The sequence below is a fragment of the Mustela nigripes genome, chromosome 18 (genome assembly GCF_022355385.1).
Source record: "Mustela nigripes isolate SB6536 chromosome 18, MUSNIG.SB6536, whole genome shotgun sequence".
Taxonomy (NCBI): domain Eukaryota; kingdom Metazoa; phylum Chordata; class Mammalia; order Carnivora; family Mustelidae; genus Mustela; species Mustela nigripes.
This window is the reverse complement of record NC_081574.1, coordinates 13,331,194-13,352,999: the sequence shown is the minus strand read 5'-3', so window position 1 is coordinate 13,352,999 and position 21,806 is coordinate 13,331,194. Positions and strand designations below refer to the sequence as shown.

The following is a 21,806-nucleotide window of genomic DNA, read 5'->3' as shown; positions in this document are numbered from 1 at the left end:
TAAGAGACTTTCCCAAATTTTTCTTCATATTCATTCAACCAGGTTTGATGTAAAAGCTAATCTATCCTTTAGCCTGAAAATACAATGGTATATAAATCCTGGAAAGTTCTGAGGAAACTGCTTCCATTGCATTGACAACAGCTCCTCTGCAACTCTCAAGAAACCTCTAGCTTTAGTTGCCTTGGGAATGACGAGTGGGCAGAAAGAACATCGCATGTGCACCACCAAGTCATATGCTGAGAAGCACCATGATCCTGCTGGAGAACGAGGTCACCGCACCTGCCAGCCTTCTCTGTCCCGATGGCATGCTGAAGGACTAAATTTAGAAACAAGCGACCAGGGGCAGGTCTTCACTACAGAGATGGAGCCCTGAAGAGCAGCACTGACATCGTCTCTCCCCCAACCCATAACAATAAGTGGTTCTCGCCCAGTTCTGGTCAGCATCAAGCAAAAGTCATCTGGACACTAGGATGGACAAGTGGGTGACTTTTCAGTTACCATGGGGACAAAAGAGCTCACAGAGACCGTGTCTGTGGAAGTAGGAAACCCAGACAGGTAGAGGAACTGGATAAGAGGCAAGCTAAGGTCCCAGGGTACAAAATTTGAGGGGCCTCTGCCTCCCAGGGCCATGCCATGCAGCTGCTTACCCCAAACCTGCACAAGGGCAAGAGTGAGTCCTGCGTCCAAGGCCTCATCTTGCGAGGCGCTGGCTCCCACCCTGGTCCAGCCCTGGAAGTGCACGGTGACAGCACGCCTCCTCTCACCAGCTGTAAGCATTCGTCACACCGTCTCAAAGGCCTTCCGACTGGGTACAGTTGGGAACACGGGAGGTTACTCCGCTCTCTGATCTGGAGGGAAGAACTTGAGAATGAGCACGAATTCTGCTGGAACACTACAGACACCTACAGACTGGAGTAAATTCAAACAAGAAGTGTACAGAATCTTCTACTCTGATATTTAACAAATTCCCAAAAGAGCGTATGAAGAGTTGTCCATAGGCCTAACGTGATGTGGGGGCAGGAGGGAGCGAGGAAGTAGACAGTATTATATGATGCAAAACCAACATAAATACTTTTAATTTTAATTTTCTTTCACAGCTGAACACAGAGACAACTCCCTTCAATGAAATGCTTCTTTGATCAAATGCATATTTGATTAAAGGGAAGGAGTCATCACATTTTTCATCAATATTAGCATTTTCATTTTTTTAGCATTCATTTTTATAACAATAAACTTAATTATGAAAATAGTATGATGGCTACAGTACCACAACAGAACAGTTGTCAGGGAGCACCCACAGAGAGCTGAAACTAGCCGTCAGATAATCTGAATTCAGCATCCGAAGGCAGATCCCATGGTGCTGATCCTACAGTGCCCTTGAACGTGAGTCACCTGAAAGAGAACTAGCAAAATCGAGCATGCCCGGGCACCTTCATTCCAAGGAAAATACTTTGTTTTATGTAAGAGCGTCCAGCCCTGAGCCATCAGTGGAATGAAGGCAATTGGAAGGAAAGACTATAATTCTAGACCAGCCTTGGCCCTTCCCCAGTGCCCCCCACACATTAAAAGCAGCTCTAAGAGCCCCGTGTCGTCTCCAAACACCATGGCAAGGATGCCGCACTGGGGACATTTCTGGCACTTGGGATCATTTCTTTGGCTCCACGATGTATTAGAAAAATTTAGTGTATTAGACATTTCTATGCTTTTCAGAAGAAAGCCTGAGTTACCAGAGATTCTAAATTCTGACATAAAGAGGAATTCAAAACTGAGCATTGATGAAGAAGGAGAAGGTAGCGATGAAATCACAACCTATCAGAAGCTCTCATACAGTTCAAGCAGGAAAAAGTGTTCCCTGACTCTCTTAAGATCCCTGGCTGGGCCTAAAAATTAAACTGACAAAGATTAACAGAAGAAAAGCAAACAGATTTATTTAGTAAGTTTTATGTGACATGGAAGCCTTCATAAGGAAATGGAAGACCCAAAGAAGCAATCAGACCTGTTTATTTTCATGCTAGGTTTGATGAAGAGTGGGCAATGGCTGAGGAATATACTAGATTCAGGTGTGTGCCATGTTTTGGGGCAGTCCGTCCTGAACCCCATCAGATCCAAGGGATATTCATAGCTTTTACTGCTAATACTAATAAGCAATAAGGAAAATAAAGTAAGCAATCTCAAGAAGTTACCAAAAAATGAAAAACAAAGCATAAGGAAGGAATAAATAAAGGTAAAAGCAAAAAGTACCAAGAAAAAGAGTAGTTCATAAGGATAAACTCAACAGCTGGTCACTTTAAGAAGGACCCGTATTACTGAGCAATTAGCTGATCCGAACTAGAAAAAAAAAAATGAAAAAGCACAAATACACTAAATAATAAATGAGAACAGGAAAACCACCACAAATGTAGTAGAAAGGAGAACATTAAGGGATTATCTTGTCCAATAAATTTGAAACACTGGTGATTTTCCAAGAAAATGGAAATACCAAACTGATCCCTGAAGACAGGGACCAAAACCCAATCATGAGAAAAGCCACACAGATACCAGGAACAGTTATCCAAGAACTAACCCTTCAGGCAAAGTAGGAGATCAAATTTACATACAGTAAGTTATAAACATGAACTCCACCAAATTGCAAGGAACAAGTGATTCTGAAACACACTACTTGAACTGCTCTGAATTCTTAGGAACTCAGCGTAACACCAAAACCAGAATCTAATAAAGGGAATGTCAAAAGAGAAGACAAAAATGAGACAACTCTCATGAATACTGTCTAAAGTAAAGTAAAAAAATAAAGTAAAAATGCTAGATGAAGTATTAGAAAACAGAATCCAACAATACACCTTTTAAATGACTCAGTGGGCTTCATACCAAAATTCAAATTAATAAAATTCATTAAATTATGAATAAAACTCATTATTAGTTTAAAGCACAAATTATCTCTACATAGTGAAAAGGCATGTGGAAAAATTCAAAATGTGTATTCAAAGTATATCAAAAAAATAGAGAGACCGGGGGCCTGGGTGGCTCAGTGGGTTGGAACCTCTGCCTTCAGCTCGGGTCATGGTCCTGGGGTCCTGGGATCGAGCCCCGTGTTGGGTTCTCTGCTCGATGGGGAGCCTGCTCCCCGCCCCCGCCTGCCTCTCTGCTACTTGTGATCTCTGTCAGGTAAATAAATGAAATCTTTAAAAAAAAAAAAAAAACAGAGATAAATCAAGATCCATGTGTACAACACAGAGATTTAAGGCATGGTATGTTGCCATTCTTGCCTTCAAGTTTAAAAACATAGAGAATACTGGTCTCTTTGAGGACAGACCCCCCTCACCCCCTTCCCCCGTCAGAGGCAATTACCATCCTGATGTCAGGTTGGATCACTCCTGTTTTAAATCTTGACCACATATAAATGTACCCACAAAAGTATCCACTACTCCAGTTTTGTGGGCTTTTTAAAAAATTGACATGAGTGATAGATTGCGTATATACTTCTGAAACTTGCTTTGTTTCTCTAAACACTGTCATCAAGATTTATCTATGTTGATATATTTAAGAAGATTCTAGCTCATTTATTTTAACTGCAGTATAACATTCTATTATACAACTAAACCCAAAAGTTGTTTATCACAATCCCCTAGTGATGGACATTTGGATTGTTGCCAATTTTCTGCTTTTTCAAATTAGGCTACAAGAACTTGCTCATACGTACGTACGCGCAACAGTCGCCCTAGGACACACACACGGAGCCCCGGACTCATGCTCAGGAATACAAATATTTAACCTGACATACATTGCCAACTGCTCCCCTTAGTAATATTGTCGGCCCATGTTTCTATCAGCACTGACAGAAGCTCCCACATCCCGCATCCTCTCCATGCCTGATGTTATCAGGCTTACTAATTTTAGTGAATCTGATGAAAATGAGATGGTATTTCGTTGGCATTTTACCCTGTGTTTCCCTTTCTGCTTACTAGTGAAATCAAAACCTCTCCATACATTCACTGATGACGCTGTCTCCTTTTTTTGAGCACGTCTGTTACTTTTTACCCGTTTTCTTCTGGATTCTCATTTATTTATTGAATAACAGATCTGTATTCAATAGGGATACTAACTTTCTACAGTTCTTTGCAACACTGCCCCCACTTCTTTTGTCTTATTTGTGCCTTTTGCATGTCAAATTTTTTCTGTCTTCAAACGTATGAATCTTTTCCTCAACAGTCTGGACTTCTTAGCCCAGACTACTGTGTCACACAGATACCTACCTACCTATAATTTTCTAGTAGCTTAAAATCTGCTTTTCCATGTTGATTTTCCACATTAATCAATGTACAAGTTGTTTTGAAAGGGAAAGCATAGGAATCCAAATTGTATTTTTTAATACAGATGGCCTATTGAGCCAGCAGCATTTCTTAAATAATCCATTTCTGCTCCCACTGATTTTATACTATGCCTAATACAAAGTCTACAAATCAGTTGTAAAAATAACAATGATCCAACCAAAAAAAAAAAAAAAGAGAGAGTATGAGACTTGGGCATCTGGCTGGCTCAGTTAGTGAAGGGCACGACTCTCAATCTTGAGGTTGTAAGTTGGAGCCTGACATTGAGTATAGAGGCTACTTAAAAATAAAATCATTTTTTAAAATGGGACGACTCAGTTCACAGAAGAGGAAAAATAAATGTTTGATCCCACTCATAATAGGTTATTTCACGTCGTTTTAATACGCATCTCTCTTACAATAAAAAATATCAAATGTTTTGACACATTATGTTTGGCAAAGGTGTGGGGGAAAGGCACTAATTCGAAAGTTGCCAGGAGTAGAAACAGGTATGATGCCCATGGACGGTAGGCTAAACCAACCAATCAAAACTGTAAACGTACATCCAATGACCCCGCCTTTTCACGTCTAGGAATTTACCTGTACTAAAGAAACTGACAAGGAGGAACTTAAATGACCATCATTGAAGAAATGGTTCAAAAAGATTCAGTACGCTCACAGAAAAGAATATTAAGAGGCAGGTTATATGCAACAGAATGAAACAATCTCTAACATTAAGAGGAAAACAGGTGCTAAAGGTATTACAATTGTGTCAAAAAATACAAAGCCAAGATATATGTAGACCCGTACATGTGCATATATAGTCTTATGTAAAGAGTATCTCTGGAACAATATACAAGAGCCTGATGATAGAGGTCTCTCCTTTTGGGGAGAGAAATGGGGAGCACCAAGAGGCATGGGGAGGAGGATGACTTTTTACTCTTTTTGTTCTTGCATTTTGTAACATATAATTAGTCAAAAACTGGGAAACTTTTTAAAATAAAGGGAAAAATTACAAACTGATTCTGACTTGCTAAAATAATGGGGCATTTTCCCCATTGGGGAAAGAGGACTTCATTTAGCCCCTGAAGACCATAGTAACAATGGAATTGCAGAGCCCAGGAAAGAGAGCAAAAATAGGGTAGGTGGTAGAATTTTTCATATAAATGAATAAACAAAGAAATGAAGTTAAGAGGCTAACATATAGAATATGAACATATCTGCCTCAAGGCGTTTTAGTAAGGATTACATAAAATAAGGCATGTGGGAAGCCTAGGAGAGCCCCTGGTTCCTAGTAAACCCTGTGAATGTAAGATCACTAATCCATAATCTGGGTCACACTCCTACAGGGTATACTAACCTCTAGTTTTCCATCAGGTGATACACATAGTGCTGGGAAATGTACCAAAAAAATATCATTCCAACTTTCAGTGAGTTTATAATTTAGCAGGCGACACAGGAAACATACATATATACTTCTTTCTTTACACATAGTCATTCATAAAAGTGAAACACATTCCATCTTCAGATATTTCTTGTTTTGGATAAGTACTAATGACCTTTTGATTTCTGAAAAGTGACAAGCCAGGTTAGCATACTGCGTAAACTGAAAGCCTGCAGTTAAATTTGGGCTCCCTACCTTCTAGTTAAACTTGAGTTTTCTTGGGGCACCTGGGTGGCTCAGTAGGCTAAGCCTCTGCCTTCAGCTCAGGTCATGGTCTCAGGGTCCTGGGATCGAGTCCTGCTTCGGGCTCCCTGCTCAGTATTCTTCCATCTTTATCAATTCACAGTATTTCATTTCTATGTACCATGATTATTCAACATGAATAAGGCATTTTTCAATAAAACACACACACACACACACACACACACACACACACACACACACCCCTTCAGACAGCTGACCCTGTAACCTTGAAAATTCTAAAATAACTCATTTTCCAAATGATTCTTCATTTTTCTCTTCAAGGCCAGAAAACCAAAATCCAAGAGTCAAAGACAGACCTCGGAACAAGAATTGACATCAGTGGGAAGGAAATGAACTTTGTATACAAGAGACATGGGTTAAATGAACACCCTTCTCAAACTCTTACAGGCTCATTTTCAGTTCTGACTCTTATCCCTGAATACAGCACAGAATTACATTCTAACACTCTGCGCTTTTAAAACTGGTAGTTTATTTTATTTTATAAAAAATAAAATAAAAAAATAAAAATCCAATTTAAATTTTCAGAATTCAAAAACAAGACTTTGGTTTAAGAAAGAAACCACTGCCTTCAGATGTACAAAGTGCACAGCTACAGAGATGTTAGCGTGAGGAGGGGCCGGACGTCCTCTCCTAAAGGTGCAGAACTCCGCAGGAGGTGCTGAAATCTTGAAGGAGAAAGTTCTGTCTTCTTCCTACAAACGGAGTAAAGGACTGGCGTTCTGGGGTTCATCCTCAGGAGCGGGCGGGGGCAGAGGCAAGAAAGTGGGACAAAGGGCATCTCCTCCCTGAGTCCTGGATTCTCAGAGGGAGAATTAATTACATTATCACTATAAATCCCTAACCCGGCCCTTCCCAGCTCTCCTGCCTCTTCCAGGTCTGGCCAAATTCCTAGCACCCTCCTGGAGCAAGAGCTCAGGGAAATCCGTCAGGCAGGCTCTCCACGGGGCCAGGGCAACTTGCTCTCTCGATTTTCATTCAAATGGGCCAACCGGAGTCCTTTGCTGCCACCACTAATTTAGGTAAACACTGCTAGTTTAAACAGCACAAAGGAGTGTAATCAAAAATCACACAACAGAATCAAACAGCAAGTCTAAGCAATCACCAGGAGTCAATGACGTTGAGACTCAAGTAGGGGGGCTGAGCGAGGCAACAGATACTGTCAAGACAAAAGAAGTCTTTAAGAATGAGATAAAGTGGTGTGGGGAGACTGCGAGGCAAGACTTTTAAAAAAAAAGAAGAAAAGAAAGAGAAAGAGAGAGAGAAAGAAAGAAAGAAAAGAAAAAAGTTGGGAAATTTTAGATAAGTCATGGTTTTTCTATGCAAACCACTACACACAGCCCCTTTTCAGCCTCCACAGCAAACACAGTCAGACGGCCACCACTGACTGAAAGGACTCAACCCTTGGCTACTCGGCCACAGCCCCGTAAAGTCTTTCCTCATTTGAATAGTATTTTAGGAATGTTTTGTCCATGTGTCGGATGATTATTCACTTCTACTGCATTCTTCCCTTCTCCGTGATAACCATAGGCATAGTAACAATTCATTTCATAAACAGACCATTCGCAACACTAAATGATGCCCTTTTTTTAACCTGTTAAAATTCATATTTGTCCACGTTTCTTTAAAGAGAGGAAGGTTAACTTTAACAACTGTTGTTCATAGCAACACAGGAACAAAAGATTTCTCCCATGCATAATCTAAGCATTCACAAACTTGGATCTCAAACCCAGTCAAAAGTAGAAATGTAAGAATACTAGATTTCCAGGCAGAAGCAGATACACAATACATTGCTTAGCTCTCACAAAAACAAACAGAAGTGCAGCAACTTGTGACAGGGAGAAAGAATGAGAAAGAAACGTCACATGATTCCTCTACAACCAGGGTGTTAGTGAGGGCATGTTTTCTTCCAGGTAAGTTTCGTGGCATGAGTAAATCAAACAAAAACACACCACACTCCCTCATAGCTTCTATCACTTCTCATTTACGAAGGCCGGCCCTTGAATCCAAATCTGAGCAGTGGAAAGCAAAATATAACATGGCAATTTACAGAAAGAGATGACTGTTCCCCCCCAAGACTTACACTCCACTGCAACAGTCAAAGTAAAAAATAATTCCAATCAAGTTCTGTAATTTACACACTTGTGGTAAAACCACAGGATTTTCAGACAATGGATTGACCACTGGGGTTTAAAATCCATGAAAAAGAGAGAGCTCTAGGATCTGGAGGAGCTGGGACTCCGCTTTATGCTTTGAAAATTCTCCGTTCTTAATAATCAGTTCACCTGGAGGGGTGCAGGGGTGCAGGGCACATTTGGGAAGGTGGCAGTCCCACAGAAGGTGCACTGGGAGAAGACGGTGACAAGGTCAAAGGGTTTTTAGAACCAGAAGACAAGGATAAAGAGGATTTATAGCGTGTGGGATCTCAGCCTCTGAAGGAACTTAAAGCACTGGAATAAGGCAGAAGCGACAGAATCAACTCAGCTTTGAGTACCAAACATGCCTAAGACACTGGGTTGGGTGTCCTCTGAGGGGCACAAGTAAGTAACAGAATGCATGACTTAACCAAACGAAGCCTACCAACTTGTCTGGGAAAATAAAAAGTAAATTCTGAAAAAGTCACAGCTTGATTTCAAGTGTGAAAACCCAGTACAGGTACAGGATTAAGGATTAAGGCACTGGAAGATTACCTGTGGCTAAATTGTTAAGGGAAGCTCCATGTGCTGGAAACTTCACTGTGTGCCGGCTAGGACTTCCAACTCCTAAAGGACAGCCCAGAGCCCTTCCCAGCAGTTGTCAGAGTCAGTACCTCGTTACACGCGCAGCTCTGAAGGCAGAGCGACATGATCGAGTTCTGCTACCACTGCCTCACAGCTTTGTGCCTGACACAAGTCACTTAACGCATTAAGCCTCGGTTTCCTAAAATGGCGGCAATAATGGTACCTTATGAAAGGTTTCACTGATTCAACAAATACTCATTAAGAGCTCCCACAGAACTAGACACTGAAATACAACAGTGGACAACAGAGATCACGCACGCCCTCGCGGGGCCTGATGGGACTTATGAACAAGGCTCCATATGTGGTAGTTCTACCATCATTAATATCATCTCCGTCACACATTCATCATCTGCAATGTGTAATGTGTAACTTCAATGTGTAACGTATGTTCCAAGGAGAATAAGGAAACCATCTTCGCTGGAACAAGGTTTCACTAACCAAAAAAATAAGTGTATGGAGCCTCAGCCCTGTACTTCACCCTGGGACCTCTTCTTTTCCTTCTCTCCCAGGGATCTTATCCCATCCGACCATTTAAACATACTATCTACATACACCCAAACTTACTATCTTGAGCTCTGAGCTCTCTTCCAAACTCCAGACTCCACATCTGGCCACCTGTTGGGTATCTCCATGTGTATGTTGTAACAGGCCTCTTAGACCTCAACTCTAGATTATGGATCCAACTGCCTACCGACCAACCATAGTCCTCCTCAGTCCTTCCCCATCTGTGTATCAGTAAATCCTTCATTCCTCTCTTTTCCTCATGCCTCACACAGCCAAAGCACGAGTAAGTTATTTCCCTTTTACCTAAAAAATATCCCAATCCATTCACTGCTCTCCGTTGCCAAACCCATCACTCTAGTTCAAGATCAAATGGTTTCTCACCTAGATTATCTCATCGCCATGGCTCTAACACTCCTTCTCCACAGAGTAGTGATGGCTTGTTAAATGGGTAAGGTCTTACAAAGAAATGTTCCCTTTGTGGAAATAAAGCAGGAGCACGCGCGCGCACACGCACACACATGAGCACATACACCTCCCTTCCTCCATTCAACTTAAAACTCGTCCGGTGGCTCCCAAATGCCTTAAATGTTGATGGTCTACAAGGCATACCTGGTCAGTCCCTTTCCATGTCTCTGCCTCATCTCCTAAGACTCTCGTCCCACTGCCTCTCTACACTGTGGTCACTCGGGCTGCCTCTCAGCTCCTTGAACATTCCCAACCTCTTTAGCACTTGAGGACAGTGGGGTCCAGGAGAACTTTCCGCACGGATGGAAGTGTTCTACACCTGCACATGTGGCTCCTGAACCCTTAGCTGGTGGCTAACAAGACTGAGAAAGGAAATTTTTAACTTTATTTAATTTTGATTAATCTAAATAGCCACATACTCCTAGCTGCTATCACCACCAGGCAGAGCAGGACTAGGGCTTCTGCCTAGCCTTTTCCTCTGCATGGACCGCCCCAGCCTTCATGCAGATGGCTCTTCCTTACCCTGACGGCTCAGTTCAAAGTCAGCTCCTCAAAAAGGCCTTTCCTTACCGCCGCACCCAAACTAGCTCCCGCCGACACTCTTCATTATGTCATCTTGTTTATTTCTTCCAAACACACTCACTACTGCCTTTATAATTTGTCATCCCTAAACGAGAACATAAAATCCATGGAAGTAGGGACCTTGCCCATTCCGTGCAGTGCCACGTCCCCCACGATGTATGTTAGGCAGACAGTGTTGTCAATAAATCTTCAATGAAGGGTTGAACAAGTAAATGAGTCAGTGACTTGGGGGGGGGGGGTCAAGTCAGTAAGAGTAGGCTGGGGACAGATTATGGAGGCTGCTGGAAGAAGCCAAAGGTCCTTCAAATACTTACATTTCATTTATATGGGTGTGGGGGTCTGCAGTGTTCTCAAGTGCCCCGTGGGGACAGGCAGTCCAAGCAGACAGCACAGAAGAACGGCGCACATGCAAAGCAGGTCTCCCTCCTTAATAGACTTGAAATCAATTTTATGAGAACATTAGCGATGCAGACACACAGATGCTCCTACATATGAGACATGAGGAAATCTCTCAAGAATGCATCTATATACATCTAAAGGCATACCTTTCGGGGGGAAGCTGAAAGCGGTATTAGACAACCGAGGCAGCCTATAGCCTTTGGATCTGCAACAGCAAACCAGGGCATTCATGTTCAGCCAAGTTAAATACCAGTTTATAGTTACGTGGTCCTAAGAGAAAAGTCATGAGCTGCGCCACTTAGCAGAAAGGGGGTAAGGGAGGAATGAGGGGAGAAAGTAAACCTCTGCCAAGTTCAAACACCCAGACGATCAGCAAAAGGGGCAAGAACACACAGTGTGGACAGAACTACCGACCAGCCAGAAACAAATACACCTAAGATCTGTAATGGACAAAACAGACAACCCAGGGATATTGTGTACAATACGGATTCCACACATTCATTCACTGTCACAATTTCAAAGGAAAAAAAAAAAAAGATTGGCATTTAAATGTATCTCTAAGAAAACCTGTAACCCGAAGGCCAACTGGAGAATAAGGTTTTGCGCTGTGTGCAACAGTGTGCTCTTGCCGTCTTTTGCAGTAAAAGCTATGCCTCCCGTGCTTTCAACTTGACTGAGAATCCGCGCCACTTAATAAAATTACCTTCTCATAAAACGGACCAATGTCAGTAAAGTACACAACACATTCCACAGTCTAGCACCAAGACAGAATCTTAATCAGGACTGCAGAGCACAGATCTCTGTCCATCAGTATTTCCTATCCCTGTCGGCACTCATACTCAGGGTCAGGAGTTGGTGACCACGACGGCCACGGCCACGCTGGAAGAGCAGCACATGCAGAAGCAGCAACAGTTGCAAAGGAAAAGCCTCTCTGCCCGCCCAGTCCCAACACACTCCTTTTTACAGGAATACGGGGGACACTCCTTAGCTAAAAGTCAGTGGCTATTTTCATAATCAAGGTAACGTCCACATTACTGTCCATTCCCTACCCCTGCTGCCACAGAGACCGAAGTCAGTTAAATGTACACCTCTGGTCCACTTCTCTGTCGGGACCACCTCGACACCTCCAGTGTCACAGGAATGAAAGCAGGGTCCCCCAAAATGAGCCCTTTTACCCCGCCAAGTCCCACTTCCTACGGGCCCCGTTTCCCATGCTGCTTGCCACTGGCCTCTCAGAACCATGAGTTCTTTCCTTTTTGTTTTCATTTTTTAATTTTTTTTATTTGTTTATTTGACAGACAGAGATCACAAGTAGGCAGAGAGGCAGGCAGAGAGAGAGAGGGAAGCAGGCTCCCTACCAAGCAGAGAGCCCGATGCGGGGCTCGATCCCAGGACCCCGAGATCATGACTTGAGCCGAAGGCAGAGGCTTCAACCCACTGAGCCACCCAGGCGCCCCTGTTTTCATTTTTTAAAAGCTGTATCCATTTACTTTGAGGGGAAGAGAGAGCACGAGGGGAGGGACTGAGGGAGAGAGAACCTCAAGCAGACTCCCTGCTGAGCCAACCCAGGCCTCCATCGAGGACCCCAAGGCCACGATCCAAGCCGAAACCAAGAGTCCAACACTCAAGGGACTGAGCCATCCAGGCGCCCCACAACTATGACCTCTCTCTTGGCATCAGGGCAAAAAATATAGGAAAAATTATTCACAGAGTAAAACAATCTTCGCCTTTCACAGAATCTTTGGAACACTCTTCTTGGCTGTGACAGGCACCCGCTGTATAAAGATAATACAAAGACTCATTTTCTACTTGATCACCATCACCAACTTTGTGATTTTATAAACCCCATCAATCTGTCACAGGAAAATCCGTGTTTCCAACCATCAACATCGATTACTATATTCAGACCTCCAATGTAAACCGGTCCAGACGTTCAACTTTCCATGGTTTTCTCAGGTCCCCCCATCCGATTCCAGCCATCTCAGAGAAGCACAGGTTTGAAAACCTTTCTGTGGCATGCTGCATTTCATTAAAAGCAGTAAGTTAAGCAAGGCAACCCCTTTAACTCAGCATCAGCGTCGGACGCGACATTGTACTATATGATGTCTACAGCCCAAGGATATTTGTGAAAAAAATGATCCATGATGACTGATAAACATACCATTTTATCATATAAGATCACTATTTCTTTTAAATATTTATATAAAATATTGTTAAAGACTATCATCTCACTTTCTATCAGAGGTTGGCAAAATTTTTCGGTAAAGGGTCGAAGTAAATATTTTAAGCTTTGTGGGCTACATACACTGTCACATATTCCTTTTTGTCTTTGTTTGTTTGCTTACAACCCTTTAATGATGTAAAAGCCATTCTTAGCTGGAGAGTTGTACAAAAACAAAGCTGCAGGCTGGGATCTGGCCCCTGGGACGTAGTTCGCCCACCCCTGCTTTTCAAGTATACCAAAAAAACCATAATTATATAGTGCAGTCACATTTTGACTAAAGAAAAACACTTCCAACTGTTTTGTGTATTTTTTGGTAACCTTTTTCAAATCAACTATTTCTGAGGAACAGTTTTAGATTTACAGAAAAAAAATGTACTTAGCACAGAGTTTCCATACGGCCAGCACTCAGTTTCCCCTATCAGGATATGTTTATTAAAATGAATGAACCAGGAACGATAATATTAACTGCAATCTATACTTTTTTCAGATTTCCTTAGTTTGTACCTAATGTCCTTCTTCTGTCCCAGGATCCTATCCAGGATACCACACGACACTTAGTCCTCATGTCTCCCTGGGCTTCTCTTAGCCATGACTGTTTCTCACATTTTCCTTGTTTCTGAGAATCACGACAGTTTTAAAGAGTACAGGTCAGATATTTTGAAGAAAGTCCCTCTACCAAGATCTGGTGGGTGAACGTTCTTCTCATGATTAAACTGGGGTTATGAGAGTTTGGGGGGAGGAAGACCACAAAGACAGTGTCACTGCCATCGCCTCGCACCAAGCGGACATCCACGTGAGTTATCACCGCTGTTATTCACCTTGGTCACCTGGCCAAGACAGCGTTTGCCCGCTTTCTTCCAACTGGTTTGTTTGTCTTTTTAACAATTAATAAAAATGAACTTGATCCTTACCATATATTACCAAACTAAAAATGTTAACATATCAAATCATGTTTAATAAGCTGGTTATATACCTATACACATAATAATTCCTTATTTCCATGATTTACATCTAGGCCTCTTAAAATATATCATTTGGGATGAAGACAAAAATGAATGTTTTTTGGCACTGTCTCCTACTTTTAATTCCTCTGGCTGCTCCTCCTCACCCTTAGGATGAATTAAAGGGGTATCTAAGGAAAATGTAATCCACACTATCCAAATTTTCTTTCACTTTTTAAATGGTGATTATGCAAACTAAACTGTAACCAACCTGAGCTGGGGCGAAATCCTGTTCCTCCTGGGGCCTCCCAGAGCCCAGGGCGCTTGGCTGGCTGGCCCGGTAAACACTGGGGACGAGCCTATATCCTCCACTTGGGTGTTACATGGATTCAAAGTGGTGAGAAAAGGAAGAGGGATGTGAGACTAAACAGAACTGATGTCTCTTAACTAACTTTTTCCTGGTCGGAAACTAAGCCAGAGGACACAAAAACGTGGGGAGAGCGGGAAGAGCTAAGAGGCTAGAATAAAGGCTCAAGCTTGGGTCACAGTAAGGCTAGCAAAACACTCTGCAGAGGGAAAGGCAAATCCAAACCACAGTCAGATACCACCTCGTGGCCAGAAGAAATGCTTAAAACAAAACAAAACAAATGGAAAACAACAACTGCTGATGAGGATGTGGAGAAACTAGAACTTCGGACACTCCCGGTGGGAATGGTAAATGGCTTGGCAGAGCCTCAAAAAGTTAAACATAGAAGTCCCATGTGACGTAGCAGTTCTACTTCCAGGGATCTGCCCAAGAGAATATAGTTATACAAAAATGATGCATGGATGCTCACAGCAGCATTATTCCTAACAGCCAAAAGGTGGAAGCAACCCAAACACCCATCAACCGAAGGAGAGACAAAGGGTCTATGGTATATCCATATAACAGAATATTATTCAGTCATAAAAAGGAACGAAGTTCTGTCACCTGCTACAACATGGATGAAATTTGAAAATACGGTGCTAAGTGAAAGAAGCCAGACCCCAAGGACACAGACTGTATGATTCCATTTACAGGAAGTGTCCAGAAATGGGACAACCATGAAGGCAGAAAGCAGATTAGTGGTTGCCAAAGGCAGCATGGGTGGGAAGGAACGGAAGGGGAGCTCTCAGTGGGCACCGTGTTTGTTTTGGAGGTGACAAAAGTGTTCAGGCATGTTTTGTTCAGGTTATGCTCAGGTTGTGGCTGCACGACATAGTGAATATACTAAGAAGCACTGCATAGTACTTTACAATGGTTCAAACAGTGAATTTTTAGTGCCTTCTTTTATCTCAATCAAAAATCAAATAATAACTGGGGAAAAAAGCCACTGAAGAGAGTGGACCTATATATCTGGTAAATCATTTTTAATCCATAACTTACATAGATGCCATGTCTTTAAAAAACCCCTTTCCTAGTCTATGTCCACGATAATTTTTCCAGTAACAGGAGCTTCAGAAACAAAAAAATTAGGGGCGCCTGGGTGGCTCAGTGGGTTGAGCCGCTGCCTTCGGGCTCAGGTCATGATCTCAGGGTCCTGGGATTGAGCCCCGGGGCTCTCTGCTCAGCAAGGAGCCTGCTTCCTCCCTCCCCTCTCTCTGTCTGCCTCTCTGCCTGCTTGTGATCTCTCTCTCTGTCAAATGAGTAAATAAAATGTAAAAGAAAAGAAACAAAAAAATTAGTCCAGAATTCTACTAAGAAATCGGGTCAACCAATTTTAATCAAGTTCATAGCCTTGAACTTGACAGCCTACAGACTGCAGACTCAGGCCCCGTTTCCTATCACTTCAAGGACTCCCACAGCAGCAAAAGGAAGCTGGCCACGCCCCTTTCATGGCAGCATCTTTCTCCCACTGACCATTTCCTCAAGAAAAGCAAGCCCGTGCCATTTACAAGGCAACATCTCCCAGTCCCACAGTCGGATCTCCTCAGGCACTTCCCAGTGCACTGGGGCTTCCCTACAGGAGACTTAAATACTAGCTTGCTACAAGGCCACAGCCATAAGGGTTGACTCGCAATTCAGTGATTTGCAGCTATTAAAAAAAATATTTACTTATTTATAAATAATAGTCTTTCCTAAAAAAGCAAGTGGTGCCCTAAGTCTTCCAACAAATTACACTGCTAAGGACTATTAAAGTCCTGGAAGAAATCTCAGTCATATACTAAGCAACCATTGCTCCTTCCTGCAAACACTATAGCACATTGTGTTGAAAACATGAAATACTTCTTTGGGAATTTTTTGGAAGACAACACAGTTGAGTTTAAATTAGTGCTTCCCAGAGTGATTTAAAAAACAAAACAAACAAAAAAACCCTTTCTTTAACAACCTCTCCACACCTCAAAAACCGTAATCACTCAAATAATTCACAGTAAATAACCACTTGGCACCCAGACTCTGCCGGCAGGAGAGGAAAGGATTTCTGGCAAACTATGACAACGACAGTCGTGATTAGGACTATAAGGGCTGACTTTTGTTTTCTTTGCTCTCATGTAATTCCCATCTTTATACTATTAGTCAAAATGTAGCAGCTTAATTCTCTCATTATTTTTAATTTAACTGGAAAATCAATTGTCTCTGGTTGGTGGTGGTTATGGGCATATTTTTCGAAAGCCTTAACAATAAGGAACTGGAAGAGAGTAGCTCAACAAGCATTCTTTCATTAATTTAACAACTTTCTTCATTAATGGACCTAACCGACAGACATTCACTTAACATCTACCGTCTACAAAGGCCACTTAACATCTACCATCTACAAAGGCCGCAGAAAGCAGTAATAAGCAATTAGGTCTCTTGAGGAATTCACACTCTAGCAGTAGGTTTAGCAAAATTACTTGCTTTGACTTTGAAGGAAAGACAATACAGAGATCCTCAGATCCTAATCACATGCCATAAAAAGAGCCAAGAGTTAGCTCAGCCATCAAGGATAGCCAACTAACATCCTCTTCCTCCTGTCACCGTCCCCACCCAACGCCAGAACCTCTGCCCTTCAATCAGAAAGCACACGGGTCACTCAATATCTAATGCTAGCCATAAACCAAAGATTAGGTCTATCGGCAAGTTTTTGTGTGGTGGTAAATCTTTTACATTCACCTAGACAAAATTATTGTATCTCAGGATAACATTCAATCCAAGGACAGAAAATGAGCAAAATTCTACTGAGAATTTGTACAACTACTCACCCAGGCTCGGAGGCCTGCCTGCCTTAGCCACTTATTCCTGAGGCAATGAATCCAAACCCACCTTTTTGTCCCATGTTGAATGGAGGGGGTGTTTTTTAAGCACCACACCATTTGGCCATGATCTATGGGCCACCATAAACGCCAGCTGGTGTGGTCAAAGGCTGTCCATGGTGGGCAAAGGAAGAGATGAGGGAGGAAGCGGACCTCCAAAATAACAGTTAACCCACCCGGGTGGGGGGGAATGGGAGGCAAGGCATCATAGACGGGGAGATGTCCTCAGAACTGGTAAGGGAGGAGGAGGAGGGCAAAGTCGAGCCCATCGTAGTAAAACTGTTCCTACTCAGGAACGAGACAGAGCCCTTAACTCTTCTCCAAAGAGAACTTCCAATGTGCCCAAGAGTACACTGGATTTCCAAGTTCTACCTGGCCCTCCGCTGTTTTTCTGTGGGGTCAACCTGGTGGGCCTCCATCCCTACTCCCAAGGCATTCAAGACCCAGATCCGACCTGTGGCTAACTGCAGGATCTAAGAATCACAAAAAGTTAACAGGAACCTTTGAAGACCAATAAAGACCAGCCAATCGGCTTGAAAAATCAACACCAGGCAAAGAGGTTCTACTCCATCCAAATACCCCCGAGCATGTCCAGGTGTTCCAGCGGTCTACAGGAATGACACACAGGAGTCTAGAGTCAAACTATCTGACTTCAAATCTTGGCCAACTTTTAACAGCAATGGCAATGTCTCTGTGATTCCATTTCCTCATCTGTAACTGGAAGATAATAATAGCACCAAGTCAGAAGACTAATGAGAGAAGAGAAAGATTACAGGTAAGAAGCTTAGCCCAATGACTGCCACACGGTAAACACCACATAAATAGGTGCCAGTACGTCCACCACTTCCAAGGGTCACCCGAACTACCTCTCAGTTCCTGCAGTGAAATGACACCATCACCACTACTATTTGGCTGGGCCCTCATTGTGGACCCCTAACCGTCCCTATGAAGTACGTGGTATTAGTTTTATCTCAGAGTTGAAAATGAAGGTTTCGAGGGGCTCAAAACTTACTCAGTTAATAAGTGGTGGAGCGAGAAAAGCTTTAATCACGTCCCAGCAAAGTTTGCATTATTTCATCTACCTCCAAAAGCTCAGAAATAACTTAACACTTCAGTATTCTAAAACCACTACTTATTGAACAAAATTATGTTCCTATAAAAGCCTCCAGCCTTCCCTGACCCTGCCACTAAAACTGCGTGTTTATCTATATAGTCAGAAATACTCCACCAATTCTGATAGACTTCCAGGATTTTTCTTAACATAATGGGGAAATCATCATGATCATTTTAATTAATTGACGTTAAAAGTTCAAAAGTACTACATTCAGTACTTATATCAAGTTTATCAAGACACTTTTCCTCCAGGATTTGTAACCTGATCCTGTAGAAGAATGGGCACACTCCAACTGGCCTGCGTAACATACTTTTCCATATGGTTGGTAAGCGTCTAACAAAATTGACTAGAGTTCATAATTGCTCCAAATATCCTCTCACATAATTTAGCAAGACTTATAGTCACTTTACTGCCCTGGAAGAAAACACAATCAAATTTAAACTAAGTATGTCAGCAATGACCCTGGATCTCACAGAATTTTTTAAAACTCATAGTGAGATCCAGAAATGTGTATAACCGAATTCCTATTTCCAAATACTTAAAGATCTAACCGCTTCAAAAGAAAACTGGAATAATAGCAAGTCATCTTAGTCAAAACTGTTCATCCAAATAAATGAATTGGTTACCCAGTTTCCTGAAAACAGAGTTCATGATAATTGTTAATCCATTAACAGTTTAAAATAAAAGGCGTGCTTAACTTGTTTAATTAGTAGTGCTATGGACAAGCCAAGTCCTATCTCACTTTCTATTTGCTTTACACAGGCATTACATATTCTTATAATCCTTGTTGGTAAATACAAATGAGACGATATAATTGAACATGCAAAATGAAGAGAATCTGAAATGCCTAAAAATGTCAAGAATTCACCACAATTTCAAGAACCTGAAACTCCAAGTATGAGAGAGCAGAATTACCACATAACTGTAAAAGTCAAATATTTATACAGGTGCCTTAGAAGTCACTGCTGGGTGCACACCATCATCACTGACATTTAGTATCTGTTAAACAGTTTCAAGTGCAAGGGCATAAGTCAAATAACTGACCCAGAGCGTGAAGTTTATGACAACAAGTAATGTGTCTGGAGAAACTGTGAAGGTGTGATGCTTGCGATAACTTTCATCAGGCCAGCAACAGGCAGCCAGGCTGTGGTGAGAGAGAACCTCAGCACAGGTGCCTTTTCTCATTTCAAAAAGGAAACCTAAACTGATACCTTCATGGATAATTTAATAAGGATTGTTCCATAAATTTATAATGTCATTTATTACTTTCTTAGAATTACTCTTTAATAGCTTTCAAAAAACAATATTCTTAAGATAAAAGTTAACTGAGAACACAAAGTACAAAACTATTTCAACTTCAAATTAAGAAAAGGGGTAAAAAAAAAGTACCTAAAAGGTTATACACCCCTAATTTACAATTAGGGACACCTCCTTAACGGCCACTTTACAAATTTACAATTAGGAATATCTCCTATTATTCTTACAAGAAGTCCAACTTTCAAGAAGTTTTCCTTTTAAGGGTAACGAGACCGGATGGGATAGAGGACCAACATTTGTGAACATTCAGGAAAATTCAGCCCCTCAACTTCTTAAATGATGACTTGATCTCCAAGCAGGACTAGAAAGTTGTGTGTTGAAAACTCCAAGAAACCATGCTAAGCTCGTGTCTGTTTCCATGTTCACTGCACTTCTTTCTTCAAAACAGCATTTGCCTTTCCAAGCTCTAGGACTCAGTTCAAGTTTTCAGGTGAAGACTTAACAACAAGCAGTAAACCAAACCTTCCCCCCACCTCCCGCCCAAGAAAAGTGTTTCTAAACCCTGAGGGGCAAACCTAACAACATCCACAGCTAAGGCCCAGCGAGGAAGGGCGCCTGGAACCCCCCCACGCCCCGTCCATGCCCAGGACCTCCCGCCTGACCCGGGGCGCGCCCCGTCAAGAACTTGCAGTCAAGGCTGGCAGCCAAGGACGGTCAGAGAGAGAGAGAGAGAGAGAGAGAGAGAGATGCCACAGGTGGCCGGGGTCGGCTGGTTCCCCACCTTACACTTAGGCCTTCTCCGGGAGGCTCCCGGCCCGTCCCCGCCTCCCAAAGGCCGAAGCAACCCGCCAGCTCCAGTTTGGCCCACTTTAGGCGGAGACGAGCTCGCGGCAGAGCTCAGGTGGCTCCTCGGGGTCCGTTAACGGGGCACCAAGTGCCAGCTCGGGGCGCCAATTCCACCCTTCCCTCCCGGCCGGGAGTGTCTGAAGGTCCCAGGGGGCGTCGGGAAGGGAGCGGGCAAAGAGGCCCTGGAAGGGGCGGCTCCAACCGGGCCCCTCCGGGGCTCCTCACCGGCTGATGGTCCCGAACCTCCTAGCCGAGACCCCTCCCGGCACCCCGGGGTCCACGACGCCCCACGCCCCACGCCCCCCGCGCCGCGGGCGCCGCCGATCGGCCGAATCTCCCGGACAACAGCCGCCGCCGCGCTTCTGAGGCGGGTCCCCGCGCCCACCCCGCGGCCCGGCCGCCCACCTGTCCCGGGGGTCGATCCAGCTGGTCCTCCTGGTGTTGTGGTCGATGTAGAAGACCTTGCCGTCGTAGTCCCTGGCCTCCTCCCAGCCCCGGGGTAGCGGCAGCTGCCCGCTCCCGGCCCTCCTAGGCATGGTCGGCGGCCTCGCCGGCGAGCGGCGCCTCCATAGGGACCGGGCGCGGGACGCGGCGGGAACGCGACTGCCCGGCCCGGCCGCCGCACCCGACGCGGGCGCCGGCGAGGGGCTGCGGGGCGCGGGGCGCGGCGGGGCCACGCGCGGGGGGCGCCTCAGGAAACCCTGCTCTCGGCCCCGCCGGGGATCAGTCCACCATGTCTGCGTCGGAGCTGGCGAGCGAACCCTCCTCCGCCTCCTCCTCCTCCTCCTCGCGGCTGCAGCCGCTGCCTCCGCCTCTTCCTCCTCCTCCTCCCCGTCCCCCTGTGGCCGCCGAGGGTCGCGGCGCCCAGGCTGCCCGAGCCGCCGCCGTCTGGGCTCGGATCCGGGAAGCTCGGCGGAGCGGCGGCCGCGGCGGCGACGGGCCTCCTCATTTGCGTGCGATTAGCATGCGCCCCGCCCCGGGCCCGCCCCCGCCCGCCCCTCCCCTCGCCGGGCTCATCTGCATGCACATTCCTCGCCGCCACATTCCAGGGCTTAACCCTGCAGCTCCCGGGGCCCGCTGCCTGAGCAGGGGCGCAGAGCCGAGCCGGAGCCCCGGCCCGGGGCGGGGGCGGAGGAGGGGAGCGGAGGGACCAGGTGGGTGGGAGGAGGGCGAAGGAATGCACCGTTGGCTCCCTCCCCGTGACCCCAAAGAGCTCCCTGCGGCCGAACGCCTCGGGTTTTTCGAGTTTCGGGACGGGAAGGAGCTGGAGAGCGCTCCGCAACCTTCCCAACTTCTTGCCGACTTCTAGGGAAACCACAAGACTTGCGAGAGGAAAGGGGTGGGGGAAGCTCTCTTCGGAAGAAAAAGTCCCAGCAAACAGCGAGGGCACAAAGGCTCCCCCCAAGCCGCGCCCTGGGCGACTTGGGAACCCG

General features: G+C 44.4%; 1 protein-coding gene across 1 annotated transcript in view; it reads right to left on the bottom strand.

Moving 5' to 3' along the window:
* The window catches only part of WWC2 (WW and C2 domain containing 2), a 203,847-nt gene extending 182,557 nt beyond the window's left edge, over window positions 1–21,290 (bottom strand). Inside the window, exon 1 of the mRNA XM_059384357.1 lies at window positions 20,779–21,290. Coding sequence (XP_059240340.1) covers window positions 20,779–20,909 — 131 coding nt within the window. The 5' untranslated portion in view covers window positions 20,910–21,290. The remainder of the gene's footprint in view (window positions 1–20,778) is intronic.
* Window positions 21,291–21,806: the final 516 nt, after the last annotated feature.